At 51.9% G+C, this 24,243-nt stretch overlaps 8 protein-coding genes across 8 annotated transcripts; 5 read left to right on the top strand and 3 right to left on the bottom strand.

The window, feature by feature from the left end:
- Positions 1 to 196: 196 nt before the first annotated feature.
- On the bottom strand, positions 197 to 2,800 carry CCMA1212_007546 (uncharacterized protein; the record flags this gene model as incomplete). Its single annotated transcript, XM_073704713.1, has 1 exon — positions 197 to 2,800. One exon carries the CDS (start codon positions 2,798 to 2,800, stop codon positions 197 to 199), a length of 2,604 nt encoding a protein of 867 aa, XP_073557008.1.
- Positions 2,801 to 6,873: 4,073 nt separating this feature from the next.
- On the top strand, positions 6,874 to 7,818 carry CCMA1212_007545 (uncharacterized protein; the record flags this gene model as incomplete). Its single annotated transcript, XM_073704712.1, has 1 exon — positions 6,874 to 7,818. The coding sequence occupies one exon, from the start codon at positions 6,874 to 6,876 to the stop codon at positions 7,816 to 7,818; it is 945 nt and encodes a 314-aa protein (XP_073557054.1).
- A 69-nt stretch (positions 7,819 to 7,887) lies between these two features.
- CCMA1212_007544 (uncharacterized protein) lies at positions 7,888 to 8,883 on the top strand (the record flags this gene model as incomplete). The annotated part of the gene is made up of 1 exon (XM_073704711.1): positions 7,888 to 8,883. One exon carries the CDS (start codon positions 7,888 to 7,890, stop codon positions 8,881 to 8,883), a length of 996 nt encoding a protein of 331 aa, XP_073557053.1.
- A 64-nt stretch (positions 8,884 to 8,947) lies between these two features.
- Positions 8,948 to 9,910, bottom strand: CCMA1212_007543 (Omega-amidase NIT2; the record flags this gene model as incomplete). The annotated part of the gene is made up of 2 exons (XM_073704710.1): positions 8,948 to 9,802; positions 9,866 to 9,910. 2 exons carry the CDS (start codon positions 9,908 to 9,910, stop codon positions 8,948 to 8,950), a joined length of 900 nt encoding a protein of 299 aa, XP_073557012.1.
- A 626-nt stretch (positions 9,911 to 10,536) lies between these two features.
- On the bottom strand, positions 10,537 to 11,307 carry CCMA1212_007542 (uncharacterized protein; the record flags this gene model as incomplete). Its single annotated transcript, XM_073704709.1, has 3 exons — positions 10,537 to 10,650; positions 10,712 to 10,996; positions 11,086 to 11,307. Coding segments are annotated over 3 exons (621 nt in total), but the record flags the coding sequence as incomplete, so codon positions are not given.
- Positions 11,308 to 13,143: 1,836 nt separating this feature from the next.
- Positions 13,144 to 14,705, top strand: CCMA1212_007541 (Monocarboxylate transporter 12; the record flags this gene model as incomplete). The annotated part of the gene is made up of 2 exons (XM_073704708.1): positions 13,144 to 13,301; positions 13,406 to 14,705. 2 exons carry the CDS (start codon positions 13,144 to 13,146, stop codon positions 14,703 to 14,705), a joined length of 1,458 nt encoding a protein of 485 aa, XP_073557010.1.
- Positions 14,706 to 15,630: 925 nt separating this feature from the next.
- CCMA1212_007540 (Sterol 3-beta-glucosyltransferase) lies at positions 15,631 to 18,583 on the top strand (the record flags this gene model as incomplete). The annotated part of the gene is made up of 4 exons (XM_073704707.1): positions 15,631 to 15,638; positions 15,779 to 16,600; positions 16,658 to 18,285; positions 18,402 to 18,583. 4 exons carry the CDS (start codon positions 15,631 to 15,633, stop codon positions 18,581 to 18,583), a joined length of 2,640 nt encoding a protein of 879 aa, XP_073557009.1.
- A 2,464-nt stretch (positions 18,584 to 21,047) lies between these two features.
- Positions 21,048 to 23,781, top strand: CCMA1212_007539 (uncharacterized protein; the record flags this gene model as incomplete). Its single annotated transcript, XM_073704706.1, has 6 exons — positions 21,048 to 21,233; positions 21,320 to 21,938; positions 22,002 to 22,082; positions 22,164 to 22,810; positions 22,879 to 23,070; positions 23,133 to 23,781. The coding sequence occupies exons 1-6, from the start codon at positions 21,091 to 21,093 to the stop codon at positions 23,779 to 23,781; spliced, it is 2,331 nt and encodes a 776-aa protein (XP_073556935.1). The 5' UTR covers positions 21,048 to 21,090.
- Positions 23,782 to 24,243: the final 462 nt, after the last annotated feature.

Here is a 24,243-nt window from a genome sequence, read left to right as displayed (position 1 = left end):
TGTCAGAAGTTCACAAAGACCTCCGCAGCCCCATGGTTTATTATCTAACGCCGAATTCAATGCCATCCCCGTATATATATATATCAGTACATCGAAAGAGTCTGGGGGATAAATCAAGTATGATATGAGAAAAAAGAGATGAAGGTCGCAGATGACAAAACGAAGAAGAAAAAAAAAAGTAAAGCCAGATGCCTCTTTAATTGGCATAGGGACCATAACGCCATCGCTTTCCATTCTCTTCGACCCACCAGCGGGCCATAAATGCAGCTTCTTCGACCCATTTCGCGGCGTCGACGCCGTGTGTGTTCTCAACGCTGTACATGAAATTCACAAAGTCGAACCCGAGCAGGGTGTGTGCCCCTGTGGGATCTTTCATTAGATTCGTAAACTGCCACTCGACGTTGTCGATAATGGGCACGACGAGGTGCCAGTCGGGCTGACGAGCGTCGCGGATGCTCAGCATGGCGCGACCGGGGTTGACAACGGTAAATTGCCAGTTGGCCTGGCCGGTTTCATTGTTGGTTGTATGGACTGGCCGAATGAGTGATTGACCTTCGTAGTTTTGAACCATGTCCGAGGCGGCGCGCGTCTGCGACTTGGAGAGCGAACCGGTTTCGCGAAGAAGATCGAGGATGGTGGGGAGAATCTGCGACGAGATGATTGCGTCGTCGACTTGGATGGCCGGCAGCTTTGGGTGCGAAAAGACCAAGGGTACGCGAAGAGTGCCAATGTTGGGGTTGTAATAAGGCGCCAGGATGTTATTCTCAGGCATGGACACTCCATGATCGCCGACAAACACAACAAGAGTTTCGTCGGCAACGCCCTCCTCGTCCAGGATCTTCATTATCTTACCCAGCCATCGGTCATCGTAGCCAATGGCATTGACATAGTGGGAGATGTCGTCCAAGCCACTACCTAGCGGTGTGTACGGCTCCTCGGCTGGAATCGCAAACGGATGATGGCTGGTGCTCGTTAGATGCGTGACAAATGCGCGTTCGTTCTTCTTCTTGGCCTGAACGAAGGCGTCTCGAATGTAGTCCTCGACGGCGACATCGGCCATGCCAAAGTAGTTAATGTCTGGCAGGTCGACTGGACCAAACTTTGCAAAACGGCTCCTGAGGTACTCTTTGGAGACGAGGTTGTCGGGGGAGATGCCCATGGAAGACATAAGAGGCACATATCTGTCGTAGTTCTTGGTGACGGATTGCAGAAAGCTAGAGTGCCATTTGAACGACGTAAAATCCTTGGCGCTCACTTTGTCGGCATCGGCATCGTCATCGTCCAGCTTGTTGAGGGCGTCAAAAACCTGGGGTAAGCATGGCTGATAAAAGTGATGGAGGTACTCCAGGTTGAAATCTGCCATGAGCGGCGTAAGGCCGCACATTGTGCCGACGATGCTCTTGATGGTATAGGTAGCAGTGGTGAGAGCATTGCTGAAGCTGATGCCGCCACGCTTCTTCTTGCTTTCGTGTTCGAATCCGTCGTCGTAATCGCCCGTGATGTAATTGGCGTTGGACGTGAGGCTTGCAAGCATGGCTTGAGCTTCCTCGGGTAAGGTTCCGTTGCTGTACGAATTGGACAGGCGATTCCAGATGAGGCCGTCCTTCTTCAACGGAAAAACATCCTTTCGCGTGCTTTCGAGGAGAATGAGCATGACATGGCGGATCGGTACGTCTGCGAGCTTATCCTCCAGCGCTGGAAGAAGCGAGTCCTGCAGGTTGGAGATCTTGAGAGGATCCGCAGCAGCGTTATAGTGCTTGTGGTTCTTGTACCAGTCGCCAAATCCAGGAACGTGCCTTCGAGGAAGCCAGGGGAAAGAAACGGGATCGGTCAAAGCCGTGCGGTTGTCCCAGGAGCGCCCGATGCCGGTATTGTAGACAGGCTCGAGATGGTCGAGACTGGGAGAAGAAAAGGTGAAGTCGACAAAGGGAAGAAGCGCTGGAGTCCAGGATAAGAAGTTCAAAGCACTCTCATTTGGCCGAATGAGGATCAGAACAACATGCGTAAGAAGTGCGCAGCCAATGAAGACATAGAGCAGCCGCCTCAGAATGGTGACGGACGTCTTGCTTTTCAGGTTGCAGAATTCCTCCTCGTCCTCCAGGTCATCCAGTGAGTTGGCAAGTTCAACATCCAGCTGGGGGACCTGAGAGTAAGTGGCTGGCGAAGACGCAGAGCGACGCAGAGCAAACGAAATGGGCCACTTGAGAATATCGGTGGCTATGCCCGCCGCTACGTAGCAGATGTCCTGCATGATGCAGGCGACAAACAGCACGGTGAAGAGCACCAGGACCAGCGACGCAAGACCGGAGAGAAACATGGCGAAGGAAGAGGCATCGCCCGCCAGGCCAATATTGCGCCAATGAATCTCTGAGCCGCACACGGCGAAGAAGGTCACCGTCACAACCCCGACGGTGATGAGATATGTGATAATGATCGACGCTAGACTCATTGTCGCAGTGCGCAGCCAGCCAGAGCCCTCCGTCAGCCAGGGGTCAAGCAGGAGCCGGACGAGGACCAGCAGCGTGACGTCCTGCGCAAAGAAGGAATACCCCCATCGCACCAGGTGGACGAGGGGTAATGAAGACAGATGTGTATAGATGTGGACGCCCTTGGCGCTGAATATGGAGACAGTCGCAACGGCAAAGGCGAAGCGGCGGTTGGCGAAGCGGGAGACGAGATTGGCGACATATCGTCGGCGGGTCAGGCGAGAGGCAACGGCGTGTGCGAAGCTGCGCATCACGCCGAGGTGGTGTGAGGGAGAGGGTGAAGCATCGAGCCGACTGCCAGCGGGCGGCTCCATGGCTGTTTCGAGAACGGATATTCGAAGTTGAAGTCGTCGCCGTTGGCCGCAGATGGCGAAGGGGAAAAGACGAGATGGTTCAGAAAGGCGACTGCGACGCGATTCGAGTGGTGATTCGAGTGGTGATTAGAATGGTAATACCGAGAAAAAGAACCGAACCGGTCGAGCACAATTGTTGGTTAGGTGCAGTAGGTCGCACCGCAGCTGGCCTTGGCGGACAGTTGCTGGCGTTTGAAGAAGCGACGCAGACGAGGCTGTTCGCAAGCTCTCATTAGGATTAGGGCAGGATGCCGTGGAGGGGTAGGAGGGGGAGAAGGCAAAATGAAGAGTCGGCGAGCAAACTGCAGACGAGACGAGAGGACGGGTTGAGGACCAGAGAGAGAGACGGTTGAAAGGGGGACACGCCGGAGGGAAGGATTGTGACGATGCTCCGGTCCTGGTCGATAGGCGAGATTGGGAAGCGGCTAGTCGGCGAAGGAACGAGGTCGAGCAAGGTCGAGATTCGCAGAGGAAGCCTCAGCCCAAAGGAGTGCAGGGCTGCTAATGCGGGCGAAGGAGAGTTGAAAAGTACAGACGGGTAGGCAAAAGGGAAAAGGAGAGTCGAGAACGATGGAGGAACACGGTTGGTTGGATCGTCGCCAGAGTCGGTTGGTTGAACTGGTCGTGCTCCAGAGTTGAGCAGCCAGCCCCAGGAGATCAACGGAGGTACCTGTACCTGGGTCCAGGCACGAGGGGGGCCGGCTGCCGCCTCTGTCGCACGATTGGGGGCGAATCAGAGCCCCGCGTGGCGCTGATAATGTGGGGAGGCTGGCCGCTAGGGGTGATCCGTGCGCTATAAAAGGGCACTCCAAGGCACCCCAAGGCCATCCAGGCCCTGCGCCTGCTGTTTTCTGCAAGTACAGGTACCCGGCGTGGGCGCTGCAGCTGGGCTGTGGGCGCTGTAACTTGCACTGCGACATTTGGCGTCAAAGTTCCAAAGGTCCCCCACCGCCCACAGCCCAGCGCTGGACGAGACTCAAGGCCCTCCACTTGCATGCTCCGCTAGCTTCGAGAAGTTGAATTGAGTCGATGGGGGCCGAGGCCTGCCAGGCCCAGGGCATCAGGAGGCGGCGCAACGGCGGATTGGCGCAGCTCTGATTGGGCCAGGCAGGACGGCAGGTCGCGTGCTTTGCCCTGTGGCCAGAGTATTGTCTATGCTTTATTACAGACCGGCAGTCCTAGGTAATAAGGCCTTGATTCGTTCGAAATGGTACATTGTATACACTGGGCTTTCTTACTGGAATCAGCACTGAATGTACAGTGCGGATTATCCATCCATCGTAGACATCAATGGCAAAAGGTCCAGTCCTTCGTAGCCTCCGTCCCTTCGCACGGAGCCGATGGGTGTGATGACCACCGATTACCTATTAGGTATATTTTAGACTTGATCTGACGCCCAGCATATAGACACATGCTTGCATCCTCATCGTCCTTCTTCATGGTCGAATCACCTCTTGTCAGCCCGTAGAGGCAACTATTCCATCGCGAAGAGGATTCTATATCGTCTTAGGCATATGCCTCTCTGAGTAAGAATTTCGAATTCACAGCGCGGCGATACCGCAGCACACAAGATATTGTCCTTAGTTGCTTACAGGCTAAGCAAGAGAACAACCCCATTTGTCGTCTATAGTACTTGAAATTCTCTTAACACCATCTTCACTTGAGCATGCTCATCCCATTACCAGTCACGCAACAAACCAAATATTAGACTACTCCGTAATATGTGAAGCCGTCTCCATCCGGTCCCTCTACCCCGGCTCTTAACAGCGTCCACGGGTACTCCATACAAGTGCCGCCGTTCGATGACATGGATCCGACCCGACTCTGTAGCTCGTATCCCGCCAGAACAATGGCGGTGTCGGGCCATCGAACCGGAGAAACAGATAAAAGGGGCTGACTGGACAGAATGGTACTTTTTCTTTGGGCGGGCTCTGATTACTCGTACAGATGCGCTCCATCCAACACTTGCGACTCAGTCTCAAACAGCATATGTACTGTACTTCGAGCTTTGCATTGGATTTATATGAATCGCCGCTCGTGTAACGTCAGAAATAGGGGTCTCGAAAAGCCGCTTCGCCAACGGAAAGATAGTCGACTAAGTGGTCCAACCTTCATGTTCTCAGTACATACTGTACCATACCTCAGCGTCCCCGTGCTTTTTTGCCTCCCGCCTTTCGAGACCACTGACCAGGCATCATTTTAGCGCCCGTCTTGGCTCCGAATCCCTTGGCCAGAGCTGAGTTGAGACTCCCATTAAGATTCAGATTGAGTTGGTTGCCAAGCCCGATATTTTCGGAACGATGTGCCTCGCCGTTGTATCCCGTCTCTTCTTATCCCAGGATTTTGGTCTGGTGGCTTCAAAAGAACGCCTTGCGTGTGGACGCAGCAGTCACAGTCACAGTCCCTGTGAATGCTCCTACTGTACTGCTCCCTCCTCTTCGATCGTCACGCCCGTCCCTTTGCTAAATCCATCCTGTGCTGACTCAAGTTCAATTTCCGGCCCATCAAATTGCTTCTCCAAGTTCTCCTACGAACCAGACGCCGGTCCCATCTTTTCAGGCGTTTTCCCGTCGGCCTGTCCCCACGTATTCCGTCATTGCAATGGTTCGCATCCTGCTCGAGGCGATGATCCCCCAGCGATCCCAGCGTCTCAGCGCGCCGAGTTCGAGCAGCACCAAACCTCGACTCCAACGGTCACGTAAAAGGTGCGGGAATTAATTTGCACTTTGTATGCACAGTGCTGGAAGATCCTGGAAAATACCAGCGACACGTTACTGTACTGTACGTAGAGGCAATGCTGAGCACGAAGCGATTGCTTTTTGTCACTTGTAGTTTTTTTGCTAGTTTCACGCGGCTCAGCCTCACCCCCAGACACACACAGATACCTACACACACACAATACATACTAGCGGCGGCTACTGTAGGCAATACTGCGCCTCGACCGAGTCTCGAGCATACAAAAGCCGTCATGTCGCAGGAAAGTCAGCACTGCCTTTACAAGAATAGTGATGGGAATCAGGCAAAAGGGCTGAGCTTGCCCTGTAGTCGCGTGGCATGTCGCCCAGTACACTAACATAGGCAGTTTTGCCTCTTGTGAAAGGACTGGACCAGAGGCGAAAGGAGCTGAAGATGCAGTGAGGCCCAGCCAGTTCCTGTCGCCTTCAGCTCGCGAATGCAATTCACTCTGGAACATGTCAACGTGGCCTCGTGCCCTATTAGCAACCAACGCTATACGGGATTTAGCGTTTCTTGGTTGTTGCATCCTTCGGTTTGTGTTTGTCATTTGATGGTGACATGCATCCATCTGGCGGGTTCCCGTTGAGCTTTGTCGCTTCCGGATTAGAGGAGATGGATAGGCCAAGTGAAGTTATGTACGCATAGCGATCAAGGATAATCAGATGAAGAGACGAAGTTTCTGCTATGAAAAAGATTCAGCAGATGTGTGCTTTTTAGGTCCTGTCCCGGTCACATATTCTTCTTGCGGATGCAAATCTAATAGTTGTAGAAATCGCTGTCACACCACCTGCAGGTGAAATATTGGCTTGCATGTGGCAACATCCTACAAAACACGTGCGGCTTTTCAGCTCAAGGCTCGGCTGCAGATTCCGTGATCAGCAAGCGGAAAGGGAGAACTAGGCGGAGTTTCTCACTGTAGCTTTAGGGTAGCCATCTCACTCCGGGTCACGGAGTCGACAGCTCTTATAGCGAGTCGAGAACATTGTCCATAGTAAGAAGTTCAGTAAAAGTCAATCCATCTACGACGTACCTAAGTACGCATGCAAAAGTTCCATTCGATTGAAGACATCATTCCATAGAAAGATGCAGTCTTCGTACCACGACCTCATCTGTGGATGAGGCTGAGCAGCTCAACTACAAGCAATGCTACTCCGCATTCCCCGACCAGCTTCTAGGCAACCATGCTCAAGAGAAGAGCTCGAACTGAGTGATGAGTGCGCTATGTCATGTCCTTTTCTTTTCGTTGCGAAGTCAGTGGCCCTTGAAGTCTGGATACAGATGTTCTCATTGCAAGCAAGATGTATTACAAGTATAGGCCACTATCTACCACTTCTCGCGGTAGTTTCTCCATCCGGCTGCTGTATCTCATACCTACGCGTGATCTGCAAGACACCGATCTCTTGATCTGTCGTCTGGTGGAAACGGACATTCCTGATGCCAATTTCGAAGAAGGCGGGCCTCCGCAGCCGAATCCCAGAAGCGTCAAGTACCAGGCTCTCTCATATACGTGGGGATTGCCGGTGTTCTCACACGCATTACACGTTGTAGGCGATGGTAACATGGACGCCAGCCCTGAGAAACTAGTTTCGGAGCCCTTTATTAGCGTTATTCGCATCACTGAAAACCTATATGCTGCTCTACGCAGCCTGAGAAAGCCAGACCAGACGCTTGTCTTATGGGTTGACGCTGTTTGCATCGATCAGCAGAACATCACAGAACGTAACAGCCAGGTCGCTCATTTCCCAAAGACCTACGCCGGAGCCGAAAGCGTCCTTGTCTGGCTGGGGCCTGACGACGTCTCGAGCCATGGAAGGCTGTGCCTCAAGTTCTTCGCCGATCTGGCTGCCCTGATCCTTGATGATCCGGCAAGTGAGAGCGGCGATGATTATCGTTCTTGGAGGAAGAGGTTCAAAATAAACCAGGCGGCATCTGCTTTTCTAGGAAGTGACAACTCGCAGTCCCGGCCTATTGCTTCTTTGCTTGAGAGGTCATGGTTCAAGCGAAGATGGATCATTCAAGAAGTGGTACTGGCCAAGGACGTATGGGTGCATTATGGCACGATGAGCATACACTGGGATGCCTTTGAGTTGGCCTTTGTTGAGCTATTCGACAACGACAAGGGTGGCTTCAGCAACAAACACCGCACCATTCTGCGGACAATGTCGAGGATTCGGAACGCGGAGGCAAGAGTCAAGCGACAGGTGCCGCTCGATACTCTTGTCGAGTTTGACAGCTTTGAATGATCCAATCCACGAGACCGATTATATGCCTTGTATGGCGTGATGCAGCATTGGTTTCCAGACTCAGCCGGCATGCAACTTCTCGTCGAAAACATTGACTACGCCCTTCCTCTTCGCGATGTCTTTACGGACTTTGCGATTCTGATGATGGAGATACAAGATGGCTTTTCCCATGATGCCAGCTACAACTCCACAACCCACGTACTGCAACTTGCTTCAGCTATGCGACCTGCGCGACACAAGGGCGCGGTTAGCGAAGGTATTCCATCGTGGGTACCAGATTGGACGGGTACAATGCACAACAAGCCTCTACACCACTCCCCAATAAATAAGGACGCTTCGTCAGGGATACCCAAGCATCATTTCGAAATATTGACGCTCGAAGACAATAGGCGTGCCCTCGTCACCGTTGGCCTTATTCACGATGTCATCACCGCGGTCATTCCGCTTGACGTCCAAGCGCTTCTGGGAGCTGTTTACCAGGCTAAATATGCGCTGAATAACTTTCTTTGTTCAATTGCAACGAGCTTCGACGAGACTGGCTTCTTCCCTTCCAACTCGGCCGACATCTATACGCCTACCGGGCAGCACATCATCAGCGCCATTGCTGTGACTTTGGTGGCCGACTGGGAGCATACTCCTCCAGACTCTTATTTTGCTCAAGACGCCCGCTTTCCGCATCAGTTCTTGGAGCAGCTGCGTTCTTCGAGGCATCATCTTCCCGAAATACTGCACAAGTGGCCAGCGTATGTTAAGCTGATCACCATCACCATGCGCGGGCGCAGCCTCGTACTCACAGACTCGGGGTACATAGGTATCTGCGATGATAGTGTTCGGACAGGTGACTTCGTGGGAATTCTGAGTGATACACGCATTCCATTTATTCTGAGGCGAAAGGGTCATGCTTTGTCGTTGGTGACGAAGGAAGCCTGTCCTCTATCAAATGAGAGAGAGGGCGTTTTTGAACTACTTGGAGACGCATACGTTCACGCATTGATGAATGGGGAGGCAGCAGAGCTTCTGGGAAGTCAGTTGGAGAACTCGCTTCGGACTCTATGCATATTATGAAGCGCCGATAGAACGAATTCTAATAAAGGTGACTCTTGATAACTCGTGAGGCCATACCCCAACGCTAATAGTGCCACTCCTGACTACGTATGTCTTCACGTAGCTTGTAATGGCTCTCCGCAACCTCCAGGGCATCCAAATCTATCTCATTGATCAAGCATCCTTCCTCCTCAGCTCCCAGCCTGCCAAGAGATCCAAGCACTGGCATCGCAGTTTGACTATGGCCCCAGGCATTGCAGAAAGCAACGGCACAAGTGTTCTCGTACGCTCTAGCAACCGTAACGCTGTCCAAGAAAACCGCCTCCGAGTCTGAGTTCAGGGCCAAGAGTCTCGGATTCACCTTCTTTATGTGCCAGTACGCAGGGATGATGACAACCTTTGCACCGTCTGTGGCCAACTGCCGTAGCGCCTCGGGAAAAGCAAGATCCCAGCAGATGAGCATGCCAACTCGTACGACATGGCTGCTTCCCGGGAGAGGAACGTCAAAGGCCCTGTGCGGCGACTTTTTATCCGCAGTGAGGACACCGCGCTCGACGTGCCAGAGATTCTTCTTATGGTATGTTCCTAGTATCTCACCGGTAGTCGCAGCAATGAAGTAGGTTTTGTTGTGCAGCTCGACGATCTGATCACCCGTCTTGACGTCCTCTTCTGCGAGAGATGTAGTAGCGGGATCCGAGAGTTGGGTAGTGACAGGCTCAACAATCGTCCCTGGAACAATGTGAATGTTCAGCTCTCTCGCCAATTCCTGATATCGGCGCAGATATTTCGCGGAAGCTGCGCAAGCCTCCGCAAACGTGGGGTCCTCTGGAACCCAGGATGTGAGGTGGTATTCTGGTAACACAACGAGATGACTTCCTTGGGCAGCAGCAGATCGGATCTCTGAAGCCGCTCGGTCAAAGTTCTCCGGCACACAGAGAGGCTATTGGGATTGAGTTGTCAGTCAAGAAGCGATGATGAGAAGGAGTCGAGATGAATAGCTAACCTTGGCTTGGAACTGAACCAGCGCGATTTTGAGTGTCGGAGCCATTTTGATCGATTCTCAGGAGTCTATTGACACGTAGACTGCCATGGAGAAAACAGGAAGTGACAAGACGTAAGTTGCTTTTTATTGTAGATCTACGAGCTGGAATACACCAACGGTGACTAGCTGGCGTCTTCGCAGCCATCACGCCTGAGCTGCGCCTCGCTAGATGGCGGGTCTGAATGCGGCATCACATACATATGGGCTCGCGTTCGACGAGTTGAGTTTGAGAAGACGTGACGGCAAATTGTGGAGGTGAAGAAACTGGGCTCACAACAAGGCTGTATGCGTATCTGTGTTCTTGTTCAAGGCTGCTACACATGAACGTATGGTAAAGCTAGTATTCGCCATTAAGCATTGTTTTGCGTACCTATCAGAGAGGAGAAGATGCAACCACTTTTGCGCGTATCTGTTCTAATGCACGAGGATACATGTAGCTAGATTGACGGGCTAATCGCATATAGGAGGCTACCTATTTGATGAGATGTAAGAAAAGCCTCCATGAAAGCCTTCCTGAAATCCGTCCCGAAAGCCTCGCGGGTTCCCGTCCAGGCAGCCCTACATCCAAAAAAAATGACGCCCATAAACAACCACCAATTCTTCATACACTTTCGTTACCACAGCATGAGGACTTATTTGTTTTGGCGAAGCATGGCGTACCAGGCGCCAGAACCTGGACCGTAGTATGGCTGCAATTTGCTGATTTCTTCCGCAAATGCTTCGGTTTGGGTTCCATCCTCATGCAGCTATCGGTTTCTCAGCATCTGTACCACGGATACGGTGATCGTCATCTTGTCCTGAGCTTACCTCGATGCTATCCCATCCGAGGTAATAGACCGCAAGCCTCCTCTGTGACTTGGGTACCGTTTCCTCTGTTGGAGCGCTGCAAGGCAAACCCGCTGTCTCATCTGTGTTGGTTGCATATGCCCAGTAACCTCCTGTGAAACCTCGGATCGGGTAGGTATGAGAATAATGGGAAAGGGAACTGGAAGAGCATGAGTATCTGCCACATACAAACTCGCAGATTGGAGCCTCGAGAGCAGAGACCAGATGCTTGACTTGAGCATCAGTAAAATCCAAGACCAAAGATGTCTCGATTTATCAGCTCGTCAGGCCACTCTTGTTTTCCAAGACGTCAGCTACATGGCTGCACATATCTGCAACATTTCGTGAGTCCTAACTAACGGCGCACCCAGCATACCTCGTGGCGCTTCCGGGGTAGACTCATTGCTTTGGTTGGGGCGGTATAGCCATAGCATTGTGTTGTTGCGCCTGCTGCAGCAATCTTTTGTCGCAGCTTCAGAAATGATGCTCACGATACGGTAGTTCCAGACGGCAAAGTAAAGCGTAAGATTTGAGACAACATGTTTATTACAAAACAAAGGTTCGTTCTTGAATCGAGGCTTAGTTGAATGATTGAGATCAGTCTTTTCCAGAGACACTTGTCACGGTTCGCATTGGTTATGTATCTCTTATATCCCTGTCAATGTGAAGTTGGCCATTGCATGTAAGTTTCAGCACCCGCTTCATCCGCAGACGTGAATACGCGGAACGAAGTAGTGCTTTCACGAAGTCTCGCAGGCCTACGACTCTTAACTATGTACTAGCAACACAACAAGACGATCTGCTGTTTCTCAGCGTGAATTCGCTACCGCAGCATGGCCAACGCGACTCGTCGTTCGTGATTAGGTACGCCTTTTTGGCAGGCACGTACCTAATAAGCAAGGTGCCGGCGAGGTTCCGTCCTGCGGAGTTCCGCGTCCACCGCGTCAATGCGAAAAATCGTGATGTGAGGGACATGCTGCCATAGTTCCCGTCCATCACGCCTCTACTGGAGAGGGAAACGGTGTGCAGCGCCAAGGGGCTTCCGGAATCATCAGTAAGCTTGTTCCAACGTAACCGCCTTTGCCAAATATAGAGAACTTTCCGATGAGCATCTAACCCTCAACCCAACTCAAGGGAGGAAGTCATCGCGAAATACGCTTAGAGCAGAGGCGAAGGTCAATTCTCCCTGGTTTTCTCTGCCACCTGGTATTAATGTTTATGGAACGTGTAGCCCGTGATCGCGATGAATCTACACCTACTCGATTATGGCCCACACGAGACTGCTCGCTCCGCCATCTGTCCACAGTGTGGACTTCTCGCATTATCGACACAACAAGGCGGTAAGAGCCATCTGCTTCTCCATATGGCATCCCGATGACATGATCCACAGAGAGTGATGAAGGCCGGAACGGATGCCGAGCACATGTACAAACGGTGGGGTTGTTACGGAGCTCCGATCTGAGTGAGTCAACCATGCAAACGGCCGATAACTACCGAGACAACATCGGCATACGGAATATTCACGACCATGAATACAGTAGGCATCTGCATGGCACATGGTACTAGAACCACTCCTTCGACATGTCCCAGCATGCTTTCGGAGGACGCAAGGCCTGGGGCAACCGGAGCTCCTGGCCGGGGAGTCCTGTTCGGCGCGGGAGGTGACGGCAGTTTATTTGGCAAAAATCATTGCGCTCGTTGTATGATCCATTCAAACGGACAGAATCATCTGGAGTCGATCAACTACCGGATACGGCGGACGCCAGGGTGAAGACAGTCGCTTGGCATCCTAGGAGCTTAAAACTGTCCCAACAATGAGCCGCAGGTAACATCAGACTCAGTTTTAAGGCACATTGGGGCCTATGAGCCGACAGGGTCAGCCACTTCTTCTCTCTCATCGACAGCTAGGCTGTGGCATATGTGTATAGAAGCTACGAAAGCATATGACGTGCCAATGTGTACGACGCCCTCCGAACGGAGCCCAATTGGGGGACTCGGATCTCGAAAGATCAGATTACGCTATGCTGGATGCTAGTACTTCAAAGGGCGTGCGATCTCGTCATCAAGCGGCAATTTAAACCCCGGAGCCGGATTTAAGGCTACAGTTAATACTTCATATAACTTCAGACGCCGCATCAAAACGTAACATCTCCGCGGAAACAAACAGCTCGAAATAAGCAAAAAGATTTGCGAAATAGGGGATGGAAGCGTTGTTGATCGCATAAAGCCACATAGAGCCAACCGGCAATTGGTTTCTGAGTCATGTTGTGAGTCAAATGGTGTTGCCAGTTCCCCCTCATGCTAAACCTACAAATACTCTCGCTAGACCCGATTCTACGTCTTCATTCGAAACACACACGCCCATCTCACTCTCAGCTTGGATATCAATCCCATCTATCGCAGACTTCGAAATCATGTCGACAACGACAGAGACGATGGCGGAAACAGCCTCCTCTCAAGGCCAATTCTCGCGGGATGACATCGCTTTGACCCAGCGGCATGCACCATCAAGAGCAGAAGAAGAATCCGCAACCGAGCCTATACATGCTCCTGACACCCAATCTTCGAATCGGTATGCTTCTTGAGTTCATGTGCTCCGTAGTCAGCGTCGTCTGCAGATCGGTTACGACAATCCCTCCCTTTGCTATGAAAAGCTGTCCCTAACTCCTTCATAAGACAAACCATCATCATTACCATTGCCTCGTTTACGATCGTCGTCACTTGCTGCGGTATCAACTTTGCCTTTGGCATCTTCCAGGCAGTCTTTGAAACGCTTTCGCAACAGCCAAATACTCCCTTCACCGGAGCGTCGCCCGCATTGATCGATCTTATCGGCACGATGTCCATCTCCCTCATGACCATTGGGGCGCCATTTGTCGTCGCCTGGGCAAAGCGCTTCTCGCCCAAGTCGATCTCGCTCATAGGCTCAACGATATTCTCCGCGGCGATGATTTTGGCAAGCTTTGGACAGTCTCTGTGGCACTTCGAAGTCACTCAAGGAGTCCTTCTCGGACTGGGAACCTCTATGAGCTACATGGTGGCCGTGACAATTGCCCCAACCTGGTACACCACCCGTCGAGGCCTCGGACTGGGCATCATCACCTCGGGCACAGGCATTGGAGGCCTTGTATGGGCACCTGCACTCAAGGCAGCCGTAGACTCGATGGGTTACCGGAATGCCCTGCGACTTGCTGGAGGCCTCGCCTTTGGACTCAATATCGCAGCTAGTTTGGCCATGGAATGGGAACCCGAGACAAAGGCTCGAATCGACATGGAAAACGGCGCAAGGACCAGTCGCCTCGACGGCCTTCTGAAGGTACCCATTGTCAACTGGCGAATTGCTCGCACACGCAAGTTTGCAGCCCAAGCTCTGGGCGCCGTCTTCCAATCTGCGGTGTATTATCTTCCGCTCTTCTTCTTTGCCACGTACGCCAGGACCTTGGGATACAGCGATACCGCAGGCGCCAACTTCATTGCCCTGAGCAACGCCTGCAATGCAATCGGGAAGATAGTCATTGGATACGCTGCCGACCACATGGGACGGCTCAACGCCTTAGTCGTGACGACTCTCATCAGCGCCATTGCGACCGTCAGCTTCTGGGTACCCTCGACCTTGTCCGGCGACGTCGCTGTTTCACAAGGCCTGTTCATCACATTCACAGTTCTGTACGGCATCTTTGCAAGCGCCTACGTCGCTCTGTTCCCTGCAAGCTTGGTTGAGCTGTTCGGAGTTCAGAATTTCGCCTCCGTCAACGGCGTTCTGTACATGGTGAGGGGCATGGCTTCTCTGGTCGGCACTCCAGTTGGCGGTGTCTTGATCCGGAGTCATGCATCAGGGAGCCCTTCGCAGTCGTACGAAGGCATGTCCTTGCTGACCAGCGTGCTCCTTTTTGCCGCGTCGTTTGCGGTCATGTGGGTGAGGATGGAGGCCATGATTGGGGTGGATGGGAAGCTGGTCAAGAAGTGGAAGATGTAGGTGTTGAGGAAATTGTTGTGGTGCTTTCCCGGCCGTTCCGAAAGCTCGAACCGGGTCGCATGTAAGCGTCGAAAAGTCATATACAGTGGTCATGCGGTGAAGCATTGACGGAGAACGGCGCAGAGTTACGAAGCAACAATAAAATGATGGAATCACATGGGGGTTGCCGAGGGGGTTGTGGTATAGGAAATGGAAAACTGGGCTTAGACAAGATACGGGTCATTCAGCAGCATTCGTTGGACTTGCATTGGCAATTTAGTCAACCCATGTGATGCAAAGAGGCTCGATGATTCAGACTGGCTGAATCGCTTTAGCAACGGAACCTGGCGGATAAGTGTTAATCACAGCAACGCTCACAATCATTATTGATGACATGACTCGTCCATCCTCGGCACATATCAAGTATGGCTTGGGGGCAAGATTGTCGTAAAGCCTCTTATCGTTCTCTTGGGTATGACCTAGAGTGGTCATTTTACTTGCAATCGGGAGTAAGCACTCTGGAGCACCAGAATTGACTACTATACAGTGTTCATTTGATCAACAGGTCTGCTCACGAAGACGCCGGTAGCGCTGTATGTATTTCCCAAATGTGAGATCTAGGTTGACGAGCAGTAGCGAAAGTGTTCGAATATCAAAATCGGTAATCCCATTATACGCCCATCTGATGTGGAATAAAATCCGCCACTGGGCTGTTCAGCTCGATGGGCAGCTCGTGTGGCGTCTGAGCCGAGAACCTGTTTGGCAGCTTTGGCTTATGAGGTGGCAACTGCGCATGCGAGATAGGCCAAACACGTCACGAACACTTGCTAACTTCATGTAAGATATCCAGAGCAGCGCCTAAGCTTGTTGCTAGCGGCGGATCTACCGGATGGACGACCTCTCATGCACGGAAGCTGTCGGCGGATGAGAGAACAAGCTCCTGATTATGAACAAGTGCTTAGACAAACATCTACACCTCCCTTTCCCTTCACCTTACCTTGGAGGTTCCCATACAATGATTTGCTTATTGACACCACCTCCAGACGACCTTTTTACTGTGGCTGGTGTACAAGTAAATCCAACATGCTCCTCAGTCGAACCCGGTCAAACGCGGCCGGCCACATCGCTATTGACGATGGACTCAAGAAGCAGGTGACATCTGGAACCGTCGCGGACGACTGCAGATTCGAGCTGTGCTTCCACGAAGATGCTGGAAGCCTTGCGACATGGTGCAAGAACCTCGAAGAGACGTCAAAGCGAGTGCAGACAGGTCCATGTTCTGCTCCTGGTATCTGTAGACGAAAGTCAACGGGTGGTTTCTGTCCGCCGTTGAACATCGCCATGCTCATTGTCGGTTCTCGCGGGGATGTTCAGCCGTTTATACCAATAGCCCAACTGCTCTCCAAGCCGCCCTATGGACATCGAGTGCGCATCTGCACGCATCCCGCCTTCAAGGACTTTGTCGAGTCCCAGGGCGTCGAGTTCTTCAACATTGGCGGCGATCCTGAGGCTCTGATGTCGTACATGGTGAGGAATCCAGGCCTGGTTCCCAACCGAAAAAGTCTCAGAGCGGGCGATGTCGGTAAGAGAAGGGCAGAGATGTGGGAGATCATTAACCGTGCTTGGAGAGGCTGCATAGAAGCGGGAAACGGAATGGGGGATCCGGTCAGGGCCACAGACGTCGAGAATGTCGAGGATCTCTTTCTTGCAGACGCGATCATCGCCAACCCGCCATCCATTGCTCATATACACTGCGCTGAGAAGCTGGGGATCCCGCTGCATATGGTCTTCACTATGCCATTTTCTCCTACCACTGCGTTTCCGCACCCACTGGCTGCAATGAACTACAGCGGCGCGGATGCCAAAACCGCCAACTACCTATCCTTTATCATGATGGAGCTGTTGATGTGGCAGGGGTTCGTCTCACACTGCTCGTATATACCGTGTCATCTGCTAATGTTTTCTCGATCTAGTCTTGGAGACTTGGTCAACAAATTCCGCCGCCAGAAGCTCGGCCTTGATTCCATCAGCGTCATGTGGGGATTCCAGCTCCTCTCCAGATTGCGCGTACCTTTCACATATCTCTGGCCTGAATCTCTCATACCGAAGCCTCCCGACTGGGGCAAACATATCGAAGTAGTTGGATATTCGTTTCTGCCGCTTGCGAAGTCTTACACGCCCCCGCCCGACTTGATGGCATTCCTCGAAAAGGGGCCGAAGCCAATTTATATCGGCTTTGGGTCTATCGTCGTGGAAGATCCTGACGCGTTCTCGGAACTCCTCTTCAAAGCTGTCAAGATAGCGGGGGTTCGTGCCATCATCAGTAGAGGATGGAGCGGCGTTGGGGACAAATGCAGGCTCACGGAAGATGTCTTCCTGATCGACAATTGCCCACACGACTGGCTCTTCCAACACGTCTCGGCAGTCGTTCATCACGGCGGCGCTGGAACAACCGCCGCCGGCATTGCGGCAGGACGGCCCACGGTCATTGTCCCGTTCTTTGGCGACCAGCCCTTCTGGGGACAGATGATTGCTCGCTCTGGAGCTGGACCGGATCCAATTGCGTTCAAGTCATTAACAGCTGAGAATCTGGCCGAGAGCATATCTGTTGCATTGATGCCAAGCGTCCAGCAAGCCGCAAAAAGAATGGCAGAGGATATAGCTGATGAGGACGGCGCGGAAGCAACGGCCAAGAGCTTCCAAGACCAGATCGGATTGGACCAGTTCGAGTGCGAGATCTGCCCAGGGCGACTAGCTACACATCGACATAAGAAAACGGGAACTCGGTTGAGCGGTCTTGCTGTCGCCTGTCTTGTCGATCGTGGTGTCATACAGCCTCCAGAGCTTGAGCTTATTCGGCGCAAGAACTGGTACGTCGACGAAGGTGTTGAACATCCCCTCGTAGGCCTGGCAGCCGCCTTCACCGGCCCCATGATGGACCTCGCGACGGCCACTTTCGACTACACCCATGCCTTGCGATATCGAGTCAAGCATACAAAAGTCGAAGACAGGAGGCCATCGTGGATCGATCCGTGGGCCGCAGATAAGATGACGAATGGTTCGGTGGGAAGCAATGGGGCTTCACCTAATCGTCGGATCAATCCAACCACATTCTCTACGAGGGAGATGGAGCTGTACGCTCACAAAGTCGCGAGAAAGTCGCTCAAGACGAACAACGCCGACATTGACACGCTGATCCGCCAGCCATCCCTATACGACAAACAAAAGGCCGCTTGGCATGCGCGAGAGAGAGGTAGAAACGGCCACCTGTTCTATCTAACGCGTGCCACGGGCCGGTACGCCGTTGAGCTCACCAAGGTCGGCCTGAAAACCCCTGTAGCATTTTTCTACAACATCGCCAATGGGTTTCACAACTACCCCTCGTGCGGCTATGCTGGCGTCGAGGTTCGTCGTCGCGACCAGATAGTCGACTTTGAAACAGGCCTCGTGGCGGCCGGGAAGGAGTTTACGCTGGGCATCTGGGACGCGTTCACCGGGGTGGTAATCTTCCCCTATAAGAGTTTCCATGAAGAGGGTGCGAAAGGCCTCGGAAAGGGCGTTTGGCGTGGCTCGAAGGGATTCTTCTCCAACCTGGGTGCATGTGAGTATTGATCTATTGACGATGATGATATGCGCCGTGACTGCTTCCTTGATGACAGCGTGGACATGCGACAAGAGATTTTGGCTGACAGTTTGTAGCTGCTTTTGGTCTCCCAGGTTACACACTTAAAGGGGTCGAGAAAGAACTACAAAAGCATCATCTCACCAATTGTAAAGCCGAGATGATCCTCATCAGGCTACGGCAAGGAATAGAAGCCTTTCGCAGAGCATCTCCTCAGGAGAGAGATGAAGTAGTCAGGCGGTGGAAAGCACGCAGTTGCTCACAAAAGCAGCCGTAATCGACTTCGACGCGGGAAAAGGTTGGAGCTGATGCCTGCTGGAGGACCTCCCGTCTGCAGGGCGGAGTGTCGCTGAACCCTCGGCTACTTCCGGCTTCTGTTTCCGACATGATGTGCAACAAAAGCTCTCCCGGAATACCCACCAAAAGTTATCTCGGCGCGGCACTGATTAACGATCCGGTCCGGCTCCAGCGCAGCTGAACTACATACTATATACGCAATGGTCGCTTGAACTACCCCTCTCCCTGGACCGATTGGCATTCTCCGACTGTCTGATACATTCTTTTATAGCATAGAATGATACCTGATTGACGTTCATCTACAAGAGAATCCAGACGATTCGAACTCGTTAATACGACATGGTGCTCTTTAGGCCATGTGGGACAGACATTGGAGAGCTTTAACGCAGGTTTTAGACACTCTTGAAGGTGAGCTACATCTTCTAATCCTATACAGTGATCTTATGCCCTGAGCTTGTTATGTATAATGAATCGGGTCAGACGATACGCCTTGAGGCCTTGAATCCTGAAGTCGCTGCCAACACCACTGTGCTTGTGTCCTCCAAATACGGCGTCGACTTACAGCTTTGCATGCATGGTGATCCATACCATTCCAGCCTGCAGTTGGACGGACATTTTTTCCATCTTGAGCCGCATTACGGGACCAAAGCGAAGCTCCTAGGCCATCGGTAGAGTCACTGGCACGCTTCATAACATCTTCCTCTATATCCCACATAAGGGTTGGAAGAATGGGCCCTGGACAGTTCGTTATTTTTGAACAGAAGACCATGATACAGTTTCAGCGCTTACCAAAACGTTCAAGGACAATCAGAGATTCTCCCAGCTAGCTATCCACAATGGGAGAATTCATAAAATAGCCGACGTCCTGGGGAAATGTATCCTTCAAGTTCCCTGCCCCAACGCTGAGCTTATCACTTCCAAGCGATGCCAAAAGGGTTTTGAACTGCTCAAAATGCATCCCTTCTGAATGGGTCCCAGATTCGTCGATCGATCCTGGCCATTTCCCACTATAAGTCCTTTCGTCACCTTCGACAACTCCGCCAAGAACTCATCATAGGTTGATGAGTGTACGTAGATACTTCTATGGAGATACACAATTGTCATTGTTAATGATTCAAACTTGGGCTTATTTGCGTGGACGATATTTCTCACTTCAACTGGCCACTGTCGGTAACGCAAAATGGATTCAATCATGTTGTGTGAAAAAAATTGGAGAATTCAGTTTGTCTCTTGCCTTTAGCTGTTCATTCATTTTCTCAAAAAATAGCTTTTTCTCCGACCTATATAAGCTCCATATGCTGATACTGACACGAATCCTGAAACTGTCCCAGTTGCCTACTGCCCCTACGGTATTATTATCTTGCTGTGAGTTTCCAGTACTGCTTGTTCCTCCTCTTAGTATACCGACTCTTGCTGTGAATGTTACTTTGCGGTACCAGATCTTGGTGGATACTACTGATCTACACCTACGTGCCTTTTGAGAACAGCTTGCGAACAAGGCCGGCTCCAACTATCGGCAATTGGTGCCATTTTTGCGTGGGGCGCCGCTGCCGTACCACTTGCGTGGCTTGTTGTCTCGTCGGAGGCTCGGGGGGGTCGGAGGCTCGCAGCATGCGGACCGTATTCGTAAACCGACACCAGCCACAGCCTTCAACAACACCGGCATCACCTTTTTGGGAGCAGACCAATCTTCGAAGCAATGTATATAACGTAACTTGACCCTCAAATAGTTTGCAATCGCAAATTGGTCTCGATACTTACGTAGAAGTATGGAAAAACAGGTGCTATCAGTCCGGTTCAGCGCAATAAGAAGACTGGGTGGATCCTTGCCGAGGTCAAGTGTCTTAGTTCATTTTCTGTCAAACGGTCATCCATCTGGGCTGTTATACGAGAGGTAGACGTACTTGGAAATACCACAGCATTCTCTATCTTGCAACCGTTGTAGAATAGCACATGCTTTTTCTAATGGCCAACCTCAATCTGACTTGGCAGTCGTGTTTTACTCCCAGCTGCGTGTGAGAGTGCTCCAATGAGGCTCCTGTGCTTACCATCGGATACCACCACTCTTGCGCCGAATTGAACGTGGCAGAATTGCCTCAATTCGTCGTCTAGAGGTCAGCAGAGTTACTATTAACTTCCAATCAAGCTCACGGCATGTTTTAGTTCGTCTCACTATGACTTCTTGGTGCTACTGCCATCATCCTCGGCTTGGTCCACTAAGAACTCGGAGGAGGCGGGAGAATGCGGAGTATGGGGAAGTTTCCCCAAGTCCCGAGATCCGCGTATGCGAATCCAAAGGGAGTGATGCATCACTTTTTCTGGGGAAAAGGTAAAGATGGAGAAGAAAAAGGGCATCGACCCACGCGGCGGGCCCTCTTCTCCTGTTTTTTGCCTTGTTTCTTCCAAGTCAACGGCAGGATTCTTCCTTTTCTCTTTCTCACAAGATCCCGAGGCTTGTGCTCCTGTCAATTCATCTTTGAACACACAATGCCACGACGACGCGCAAGCAAGGCCTGCCTCCACTGCCGCCAGCGAAAGGTCCGCTGCGACGTAACGCTTCGAGGTGTCCCGTGCTTGAATTGCCAGCTCGACCACCAGTGCTGTGCCGTCCAGGAGCGAAAGTCGAAACGGTATGGTAGCTTCCATCTTCCATTAACAATGATGGCAAAGTGAAATTGAGGGAATATGCGTCGACTAATCGAAAAGGCGACTCAAGATGGCTGTCAAACTCAAAACACGCTTTGCACAAGGAAGCTGGTTCGATAATCGAGGGCATATCGACAGGAAGGGCGAATGACAACCCGTCTGGCATAGACAGCATTGACCAATGGGCAAAGAGGCTGAGTGCTCTCACGCCAGTGAGCCTGAGGGAATCGCCAATCGGCACTTTCAACGCTCCGCAGAACGATGCGAAATCGTGTGGAAGCCCATGTATCAACCTCGATGGATTCTCGCCCAGGACAGCATTCACGATCTCAAAACTACACACTGGTAGCCAGAAGTCAGAGAAGTCGGGCGCCTGCGATGCACTCACCGACCAACCAACAGGCAAGGTTGACGGCGCAGTATACACCAACTTTGAGACTCTACCCTTCGTCAGATCCCCCGACCTGGCGCATGTATCAGCACTGGATTACCGCTTCATGCAGCTGAATGGATGCTTCGACGTCCCTCCTATGCCTATTCTCAACGAGTTTGTTCGAATATTCTTTCTCCACGTGCACCCCATCATACCACTCCTTGACGAGGGAGAGTTTTGGGATTCTTACTCATGTGCCAACGAGCGAAAGATATCACTGCTAGTGTTTCAGGCGATGATATTCGCCGCATGTGCTGTGAGATCCTTCTGCTAAGAGCGACCAATCCCAACAGTTCTCTAACAACATTGTTATCAACAGTTCATTCCAGGAGCGATCGCGGAAGCAACCGGCTTTGACTGTCCCCGAGCGGCGACGGCAGCATTCTACAAGAAAGCAAAGGTGTAAAGCCCCATTTCTGTGTATCCGTACCGTATCCAGAATGGCTACTGATAAGCTACAACTCAACGATGCGCAAAACAGATTCTCTACGACTTCGAGATCGAATCCGACCCCCTTTCTCTCGGCCAAGCCGCGCTATTACTCACATTCTGGCCTGGATCTTTGAGGCCAGGGCCATCCAAACAAAATAGTCAATGGCTAAGCAAAGCGATTGGACATGCAAAATCCCTTCGGGCTCACCATCTGACATCGAACACGGGCCGGGACAAATTGCCAAACATTCCGGCCTCGACGAGGATATTACTGAGGCGCCTATGGTGGTGCTGTTATATCCGCGACCGAATCATTGCCTTGGCTCTCCGTAGGACGCTGCGAATTCCTGAGAAATACCCAACGCTCGAATTGGAAGACTTTGAAAACGAAATCCATCGCTCCCGCGTCTACAACGCAGAATCGAAGCGGCTCTTCTTTGACATCTTCCTGCAAATATCCAAACTATGCGTCGTAGTCACAGACTTGCTGAAATTGTGCTCAGTTTCAGAGCACGGGCTCGAATGCGAGGCAAGCATAAGCGTCACCGACCGGCATGAAGCCATCGCGAACTGCACGGCCCAGCTGCAGGAGTGGTATGACGGCGCTCGGCAGCGGTTCCCAGACGATGCAGAACAGCCAGGAATCCGGCCACACTTTGTAATCATCCAGACCAACCTGATGTTTACTTATTATTTGTGAGTGCGAGAACCCGATTCAACCGTGGGAGTGGCGCGTGAGCGCTGACAGACGCCTTGGTCGAAAGCGCCGCGAAGTTGGCCATCTTCCACCAAGAGATATTCTACGCGGTTCGCGACTCGGAAAACGCGAGCGGAGAGGGACCGTATGCGACGTTGGAGGGTAAAAGCGGCCAAGTTCGTGATGCTGTCGACAATGTGATCAAGCATCTCGCGAACCCCGTGCGGCTTGGGCTCGCTCAATATCTGCCCATCAGCGTGTAAGAGCTCTGCATCCTCTCCCGCTTCATATTTCTTGTTACTCACTTTGACCGGTGCCCAGAGTTGCCTTTCTTGCGATGCCTCTTATGATGCAAATTATCAACGCCAAAGTCATGGCTCGGGGTGTCGCCAACGCGCGAGCAGAGGTGCATCGGCAGCAGCTCCATTCCTTGATCAGCCTGATCAAGCAGTGCCATCCGCGACTCGACGGCGTCGATTCGGTTTGCGTGACCATTCGACGATTGACGGATCTGGCGCAGGCTCGCTTCATATCGGGAAGTGCTTCTCAGATCACGGAGTGTCTGGATCTCATCGACCACAATCCGCTCGAGTACCTGAGATTGTTCCTGAACCTGGACTTGAACTTGAGTAATGCGACGATGCTGGAAAATGTCGAATTCCTGGAATTAAGGGAAGAATTGCTGCGCATCAACAAGGACTCGTCGGGAACTGAACAAACCCCATCTGTGGCGGTGGACTCGAAGCCGTCGCCGGCATCTACAGAACAAGATGAGTGCGATTGGAATTATCCAGAGACCAAAGCTGAGCTTCCAGTTGATGTCGATGACTCGTTCCTTGACATCGACCAGCTATTAAGCGGAGATGGCCCACTAGAAGTCGACTCGGGTCTCATCGATCTGGAGCCTCAGTTTCTGATGAACCAACAGATGGAATGGGAGATGGATGCCTGGCTGTTGGGAGAAACCTAGAAAGAACGCCGGACCAACACGCAGACGATGACCCGTCTGTTATTCAGCTATCATAACATGTGACAAACTATTACCTTTACTATATTATTTACTGCGGAGACGGTCTGATACGCGTCTTTCCCTTCGCCGGCTAGAAGACGGTGAGAAGACGAGCAGAGACGAACAAAAGGTTCGATAGCACTGCACTAAAGCGTATGGTCATTGATCATGTCTTACTAGGGAAACAATGCAGCGCATTGAGTCCAATGACATAGAACGAAATAGATAGTTCAGCCCCCAAATGACAGAGAATCAACGTCAACTCGACTTCCTTCCGTGCCGAACTGCCTGATAGTAATATTCCTCCGAAAGCTTTCTCTTCAGCACCGATCAAGTAATAAGCCAAGAAGGGAACAAACGTGCCGGAGACACCAGCTCTGCCCACGGATCACACCACCCTTGCAAGAGATGGAGTGTTGCATT

The sequence above is a fragment of the Trichoderma ghanense genome, assembly GCF_004382785.1.
Source record: "Trichoderma ghanense strain CCMA-1212 chromosome Unknown scaffold_9, whole genome shotgun sequence".
NCBI lineage: Eukaryota > Fungi > Ascomycota > Sordariomycetes > Hypocreales > Hypocreaceae > Trichoderma > Trichoderma ghanense.
Note: the sequence above shows the minus strand (reverse complement) of the source record. Positions and strands in the feature narration are given on the sequence as shown.